Consider the following 8,968-nt stretch of genomic DNA (forward strand, 5'->3'; position numbering starts at 1 on the left):
GACAGAATCAAAAGTGCAGTTTCTATCATTGTATTGTTCAACTGGTCTAGGTTGATATGGGATTAAGAAAGTAATTAGCAATACGTATCCAGTACTAGATAATAATGAGTACAGTAACCTAATTACAGTGCTTATGGTGTAATTAGTAGCCTAGCTAGTAATTAATTATTTAATTTTTTAGAGCAACTTTCTCATTTTAATGTTGTGTGATCACTCACGATATATTGTCTAATTTAATAGACTTATTTAATCGTTAACATGTAGCCTTAAATAATTGCACTTAAAAATGCTTTCTGTCATCGACTTCCAAGAGATATTATATCATGCAAAAGCAATTCACATGTCTTCGTGTATCTGAAAAGCATGCTGCTCTGCAAGCTCAAGCGCACTAGTGTGTGAGTGAACACTGTTTAGGAGTGAACCGTTCACTGTCTCTCGGTAGGCAGACTAGGCACACGGCAGACAATGCCAACAGGACACAATGTTCCCTTCGCCGAAGGAACACCCCCTTTGTGCAGACCTTCATAATATTTAAGTTACAAAACCTCATGCCACGGTTTATTCATTAAAACAGTTTAATTTTTTTCCTTTAAGAAAACATAAATGACAATGTCAGTGTGCAGAAAACTCAGGTTTTGGACTTTTAACAAGTTAAACAAAAGTATCAATTGGCACAATGCGATATATGTGCAGGACAAAAACGGACCGGAACATAGTTGCGGTGAAAGGGGGTTATTCCTCCTAACATTAACACAACAGTGGCTTTAAATAAGAGCGTACAACTAATAATCCGTTTCTAAAATGTATTTTCCATTAGTTTGATAAAAGCAAGGGCAATTTACAATAACAAAAAATCATACAAACAACAACACAACGACATCCTGTATAAAGTGTTCCCTGTGCAGATCGATGGTATCGTCCTCAGACACTTACATCGTCCCAAACCTTATAAGAGTTTGATTCACTCCAGACTCTCTGTGCATTTGGATGTTTAGATCAATACTTATAGCGTTATGAACGTGATGATCATGTGTGTTACTCTGGTACATGACCATAAGCTTTATTGCTAAGTTTTATTTTGAATGACTGGTTGCCAATTTTTTTTTTTTTTAACAACCGGACACTTGGATTAAGAAGTGGAAAAACGGTCTTTTTTCGGATTTTTAACATTGTTCTGCCGTTGTGTTCTTCGTTATCTTAGATATAACAATTAGACAAACGTTCACAGTTGTTTGACGTCCGATTTACAGTATTTAAAGGGCTTAATTCACTTCGCGAACACGGTCCATTGTTGAAGAAAGGATGTCGTCGTCTGCTGAACCTTTTTCCTACATCGAAATGAGTCGTGTCAGCGCTGCGGGCACTGGTACGTAACTATATCTATTTATTGTTTTCCTTCTCATCTTTTTATATTTGGTGTGTTTTCTGTTTAAACCACACTGTCTTTGTTCTCGTTCAAACACAATCCCAAGTGTCAAGCGTTAATCTTTGGAACAATAATATAGCCGTATTCATGAAGATAACAATTGTGAAAGTTCGTTAATATGATATAAAAGTGAGTTAGCTCAGTCTCGGGCTTTTTATTCGTTGAGTCCTGCATGTCTCAACATGTCATCGCTGAGTTCATTGAGGTCAGAAGTGCAGGAGTGTCGGGCCACGAAACTTACCAATCCTACTATGGCGAAGCGTGAGCTCATGAATATTAAATAGGCAATGGTGACGTCGCTTGGTAACAGTCTTTGAGTGTCCAATCAGGTAACTTGATTAGTATTCATGAGCCCAGTGCCGTTTTCAACGGTCTTTATTTTAGCCAATCACAGAGACTCGCTGATTAACGTCATGCCATGTACTGAATATTCACAGACCTTCACCTTTTCCATAGTGGGATTGTTGAATTCGCGAGCGGGGATCCCAGGGAAATCCCGAGCGCTGTTCTGTCCACAGCTGTCACTTCAGGCACACAGTTCAAGACAGGCGTCTTTACACAAACATACTGTGTCTTCTTGTTAACAGTATTACTGATAGCCGGTTAACAGGAGAGTTAAGTTTCTGTCTGCTGGCCATCTGCTTTTCATTAAAGGATTCGTGACTGCCGTTGCTCCGCAAAACCTCCTCATAAACGTTTAAATATTTGCTCTTCTTGCTTGTATCGTACTCTATTTCTGTCCAATGTCACTTTCTGTCACTCGTTTTTGTATTAAGATTATGTGTATTAATGTGATAACTGACATTGACAAAAATACGAAAATTGTATGTTTTCTGTGTAAAATTAGATTAAACATTTGATTAATTTTACAATATCATTATTCAATATAATTTAATATATTTTACATCATATTAATTATATCCATTGTGTTAAAATATATTGAAATACAAATTAATTGCAGTCAACAATTTAAAGATTTGTTTATTTTATTTTTCAAATACAATGAGTAAAATAGTGGATTGGCACAATCGAGTTTTTTTCATTTTCAGTGACCAAAACCTGACAAATTGACAACTTCTAGCTGGAGGTTTTCCTGTAGAAATGTACCAGTTGCTGAACTGTTCAATATTCGGTTGTCTCACGTTATGTTTCTTCATCAGTCATCAATAGCGCCGATCATCTACCAAGAGAAATGGAGGCCAGCGATTCGTTACTGGAGGCCGGGTGGTTCTGGGCTGACGTATCAAGGTGAGTGCTTTTTAATTTTATTCGGTACACTATTTAGCCGGAATAAGCCTTAGCGTTTTTGTCTTTATCAATTTGTTTGCATATTATTGAATTTATACCACTTGCATATTAGGGAGGAGGTGAACGAAATCCTCCACGGCATGCCTGACGGTGCGTTCCTGGTCCGAAATGCCTCCTGCCGGGTGCAGGGAGAATACACATTAACTGTGAGGTAAGGACTGCATGTTGTAGGATTCCTCCTTTAGTGAAGCAGATTTGTGACTCGGGTACTGACAGAATCATTAGCGCCACTCACATACAATACAGTCTTTTGTCGGTATTGCGACCTATCACACATTAGTGTCATTAAAACTCTGTGATGTGGTTTTGCTAGCACTTTTAGCATCTGTCTAAAGGTACGTTTACACAACAATGATGTACTAAAGTTTTTCCTTTACGATTTCCACGTACAAAGGACAATGTTGTCAAAACGATCCCTGTTCACACGGATCCGCGAAAACGCTGTATTCTGCTGCCTGGCCAATGGTTGGCGATAACAGGACGCACTACGTGCTCATAGACTGAACACAACGCCGTTCTCACAAGTTCACGGTTTTAGTTTTAGTTTTTGTTTTGTTTTGCACCGAGACAATAACGCTATCGTTTTCGAAAACGTGCACTTTCAAACCTGCTTTCAGGCCCCAAAATGCTGTTGTCGTGTAAATTAATGGACGAAACGCATTAAAAGTTTTTAGTTTAAAATGGTGTCCTGTAAACGTACCCTAATTTGATGACATCTCTCACACACACATAACCGTGTCCCATCCTAAACCTGAATGTGCTCAAATTAAATGTTAACTTGATCTTATGGCTTTTGTTCACACATAGAGCGGTTTTACACATTTTTCCAGCAATCTAACTGCTTCTTTAGTCGGCAAGCGTAAATTGCCCGATTTTATTGTGGGATTTCAACAATGGGCTCTCTTCACACATGACCTCTCCATGGAGAAATGCTCTGTACCGTTGAATCTACAGGAAAGGCCGTATGTCTGAAAGCGCTTCTCTCTCTGCAGGAACAACGGCAGCAACAAACTCATCCGGATCCAGCATCGAGACGGGAAGTTTGGGTTCTCGGAGCCTCTGACCTTCAGCTCGGTGCCGGATCTGATATCCTACTACAGGCACAGGAGCTTAGTCCAGTACAACACGTCCCTGGACGTCACACTGGCTTATCCCGTGTCCCACTGCCACACGGTCGGTACCTTTCACTCTTTTTCATTGTGATCCTAGTTGAAAGGAAGCTTTAGTCAGTGTGTTTTTGTGCCAATAAGCAAAGTCCTTCTGTTGCATGTTCAGGATCTACCTGTGAAGGAAGAGTTTCTGAGCGCCACCCGAGAGAAGCTTCAAGAATGTTTACGACTGTTTCAGAAGACGGCAGAGTATGACCAGCTATATGATGCTTGCACCACTTTATTACAGGTAAGCTTTCAGGATCATGTGCTGATATAGTAGTGTTTGAAAAGTGTTAAGGAATGTATGTCAAATGCATTGCTTTTCTAAGATTTTCCCCTGTTGCTTTACAGGAAATCCAAAGCAGAAATACCGTAGAGCCCGTCAGTGTGACCGAGATCTCAAAAGAGCAGTGTTATTCTCACGAGAACTCCTGCAAGGATTTCCCCGACCCAACCCACAGTCACCTGACACAGTGAGTGCAACACCAGTCCTGAAAGAGCACCAGTGTTTCCCTGGGAATTATAGGGATAGGTCACCCGTCATTTACATCCTTTACTCAAGCTGGTCCAAACCTGTATGAGTTTCTGTCTTCTGTTGAACACAAAAGAAGATATTCAGAAGAATGTCTTTAACTGAACAGTTGATTTATTTATTTTTTAATTTTTTTATATGGAAGTCAGTGGTGTCCATCAACGGTTCGGTTACCAACATTCTTCAAAATATCTTCTTTCATTCTCCAGTCACTTCATCAGCATTTCATCGTCATATACGCACACAGCAACTCACGGCAACCTGTAAAAGTTTGGTTTGATTTGAAGAAATTGTGACAGAAATATTTTGCTGATATTAAGAAGATGATACTTATCAAAATAATAGTAATACAATTATTAATTTTATTTAAAACTTGTTTTTATATAAATGTTGTGCAGAACTTTGTTTGCCTAAAATAAAATGAATGGTTAGTTTAGTTTGACTACATTTTAAATGACTAATTAAAATTGTTAATGTTTTATGCCTTTATTTGATCATAATGTGTATTAAATCATAAATACTGAAAAATGAAAACGACACAACAGAATTTCTGAAAAATAGAACTTTTTTTTTTATTGTTGTAAAAATGTTAATAAATCATTTAGTAGTTAAGTTTTATGAATTAAATTGATTAGACATGTTTTTTTGATAATTAATTTTAATTAAACCTCTAACAGCATAATCCAGAAAATAATAAAACATCTAAACATGTCTTTTTCTTTTGATACACTTGTAAAAAAATAAGTTTAATTTAATAAGACAATCAGACTATTAAAGCAAAAAGACTATTAAATCCAGAAAAATAAAACCGATTTCATAAGTTTCAAGTTTAACTTTCATTGATCGTCATCATCATCACAACTCAGGATATTTTTAATGAAACCTGAGAGATTTCTGTTCCTCCATTTCAAGTCCATTCACCCATAAATGTGACACTTCAAAAAGTTAATAAAGAGATCATAAAACTAATACATATGAATTGAACGTTTTAATCCAAGTCTTTTGAAGAGACACATGTGCTTTATTAGATGAACGGGTTTAATTTAAGCTTTTATTCCCACACCCACACACACACACACACACACACACACACACACACACACACACACACACATCGAGCACATCAAATATGGTAAACGCAAGCTAAGCTGTACTTACTGAAGCGGCAAAGTTTTGGGTGAATTAACTTTTAATGGCGGGACAGAATTCTCTCAGGTTTCATTAATGTTCATTTTGGGGATGAACTATCCCTTAATGTGTGATGCTTGACTTTACGAACACCAGTTATTATGATTTTTATTGCATTTCTAAATTATCTACCCGTCACCACTGATTGGATTAAAAAAATATTGTATTACTTCAAGTCTCTCAATATTACGGCACCTTTCAAAGCGGTTCAATGTCCCGTTTTTATGAACAAAGTCAAAGGCAGAGAGTGGAACACGTCTGCCTGATGCAGTCGATCAGAGCAGACCGATCTGGTGAACCGGATCTGGGCTTTAGGAGACAGAGCTGCTCTCTGGCGTTGTGCTCATCATCGAGTGTTTGTGTCCTCAGGTCTCCATATGAGGAGCAAGAGGAGAGCGTGGAGCTCCTGGAGGAAGAGCGGTGGTTTGTGGGAGATCTCGGTCGAGGTCAGGCGGAGGAGCTTCTCCACGGGAAACCGTCCGGTGCTTTCCTCATCCGCAACAGCAGCTCGAAGGACTGCTACGCCTGCTCTGTGGTGTAAGTCATCCATCAGCGCTCTGTCCTGTGTGTTTCCGCAGCACAAGATAACTTCATGCGAATCTATCATCTTCAGAGGTCCCGTCAGTCAAGTAAACGTTAAATCAGCCTTTTGTTTTTGTTGACATTGTGGTAGTTACGGTCCGTGAAGTCGTTATCTCCTGGTAACCCGCGAGAGCACCACAAGTTTACAGACATTTTGCAAGTCTGATCCACATTGGATCTTTTTCTGGCCATGAACGATATAACCAAAGATATATTTTCTGACCGGTGATTTACTTAATATTTGCAATCTGGCAATCATGCGCACAAGCTCTTTCTATAATGCGAAAGTGCCGCCGATCTGAAAACACTGAAAACTGAGACAAACAAGTAAACCGTAGTTCAGCAATCTCCATGTGAGATCTTCTGCTTTAAGTGTCATTCAGCCAGTCTGTGTTCGGCTCACGAGACTAAATCTGCCATCAAACCGTAGTGATGAACTGTAATAAATCCACACATGGATCTCGACTATTGTTCGCCGTTGTGCGTGAATAAATGCACTTATGCACTCTGTGTGACAATATAAATTGATGTTGCTTAAATAGAAAAACATTGATGAGATTTGGGATTGTAACTATTCCTATTAGGAATTTCATCGTTTTCGTTTCTTTAAGTTTCCTTTTAATAATAATAATAAATCAAGCCGGATCAGCACAGTGTGGAGCGGTTTAGCAACGAGATCGGTTTGGCCCGATCATACAGTTTTGTCATGACATAAGGGGAGTAAATGATGACCGATATTTCATTTCTGGGCAAACTATCCCTTTAAGGGCACGTTTACACGACAACGATGTGCATGACATCATCGTCTTCAGAGATTCACGGTTTTATAGTTTTACGGAGACCGTTTTCAAAAACATGCGCTTTGAAGCCCGTTTTCAAAAGTTTGCGTTTTCAGGCCCCAAAACGCCGTTGTCGTGTAAACGAACGGCCAAAAAGCATACGGTTTTAGTTGAAAACGGTGTCGTGTAAAACTATGTTTTCAAATAAATTGAAATGAATGAATTTTAATTCCTTTTGTAGACATTTGAATCAGATGCTATTAAAACATCAAACAAACATCTTCACACTTAGTCATTCACGTCACGAAATGATTAAAGGGATAGTACGCCATTAAAATTCTGTCATCAGTTACTCGCCCTTATGTTGTTCCAAACCTGTGGATCGCTTTCTTCTGCTGAACACAAAGGAAGATATTTGGGAGAATGATTGTAGATCGAGCTTGGTGAACTAAACCTTTAAGCGTTGCACAACTAGTCTAATGACTCATCAGTAATCCTAAAGGCCAAATAAAAACTGCTTTTTTTGCCTTTGTCTAGTACGATAGAGTGCAGACAGAAAAGTAAGGGTATTAAATCATCGCTCATAGGTTCAACTGTGAAAGCTGTATAAATGTGTCTGCTCGATGAGCCGTTGTGTCCAGCCCGCTAACCCCGCTCCTGACGTCTTCATCCACAGGGTGGGCGGCCAGGTGAGGCACTGTGTGATTCGCCACACCGAGCGCGGCTACGGCTTCGTCGAACCGTTCGATCTCCACAAGTCTTTGAAGGATCTCGTTCTGCACTACCACCACACGTCACTGGCACAGCACAACCAGGCCTTGGACGTCCGGCTGGCGTACCCGGTCCACAGCGGAGTCCACTGAAGACCACGTGCACTAAGACTGAAGAAGAGTTGCCACTCGCTGGCGTTGGCCCTTCATTTTACATTGTGCGAAGGGTGGAACCAACTGTGTATTGCACTTTCCAAAGCATTCCTCATGGTCATAAAGAAACTCCAGTACTTGAACAAGTATTCGACGAGCCCTTTGTAGACATGTTTACAGATAGTCACAAAAACAACAGAAATTGTTTTTTTTAAGGGTTTTGTAATACGATCGCGCTTTTTAAGTGGGGATGAATGCATATAGCCTTTTTATTAAAGTTTTATTAAAACATTTTAAAGTGTATTTTGTGAATGTAACACACAGGTGCGTTTATTATTGATTGGCACACTTTCAAATCTTGCTTTATTGTCTAAAACAAGATGCCTGCAATTCATTTTTTTTTATTTTTTTATTTTTTTGCACCCAAGTAAGGACGTTCTTGACGCTTGGTTTATTAGAAATCCAAAAATGTTTCAGAAACTGTTTATAAAAGTTGAGTAACACTTTAAGGACAGCTTAAATATTTTGTGCACAATACAAGTATCCATTTTGCACCTGTTTAAAGTAACAGGAAATGTATTTGTTGACTTTAAGTTCTACTTCTAATGTTTACTGTTTTTTGTTTTTTTATTAGGAAAGCCAGGACAGTGTAGTTGTCTTATGGGACACTTCATTGAGTGTAACAAATGAGCGTGTCTATGCTAAACGACACAATGCCAAACTGCTCATACTTGAGATGAACAACTCTCTGTAAAATGATTTTTTTTATGTCATTTGTCAGCAGCAGACAGGGAACATTTGCCCTTATTTGCAGAGCTTATTTTTTTGGCTACAAAGTTTTCCCTTGCATGCTTCTTTAAAAAAAATCGAATAAAAGAACGGATTGTGAATTAAATTCAGAGCACATGTCTGATGTATTTCTTCATTAAATGAATGTCTTGTAAATGTGCAGCGCAAACCAGGCCTGAGCTGTCTAAAATAGTCAATTATATAACAGTTTTATGAACATTAAACCCTGTTATATTCAAACACACAACATTTTGATTGCAACGAGTTCATGGAAACATGATTTGTCTGTTTGCTGGGTCTGGAGTGAGAGAAATTGTTGAAAGTTCAATGATTACCTTTTCAATGTAAAA

General features: G+C 38.6%; 1 protein-coding gene across 1 annotated transcript; it reads left to right on the plus strand.

The window, feature by feature from the left end:
* The first annotated feature begins 914 nt into the window (after positions 1-914).
* pik3r3a (phosphoinositide-3-kinase, regulatory subunit 3a (gamma)) lies at positions 915-8,730 on the plus strand. The gene is made up of 8 exons (XM_079612034.1): positions 915-1,366; positions 2,587-2,674; positions 2,787-2,885; positions 3,727-3,907; positions 4,010-4,132; positions 4,237-4,358; positions 5,975-6,142; positions 7,643-8,730. Exons 1-8 carry the CDS (start codon positions 1,303-1,305, stop codon positions 7,827-7,829), a joined length of 1,032 nt encoding a protein of 343 aa, XP_079468160.1. The 5' UTR covers positions 915-1,302; the 3' UTR covers positions 7,830-8,730.
* The last annotated feature ends 238 nt before the right edge of the window (positions 8,731-8,968 follow it).

This window comes from Phoxinus phoxinus (genome assembly GCF_949152265.1).
Source record: "Phoxinus phoxinus genome assembly, chromosome: 5".
Taxonomy (NCBI): domain Eukaryota; kingdom Metazoa; phylum Chordata; class Actinopteri; order Cypriniformes; family Leuciscidae; genus Phoxinus; species Phoxinus phoxinus.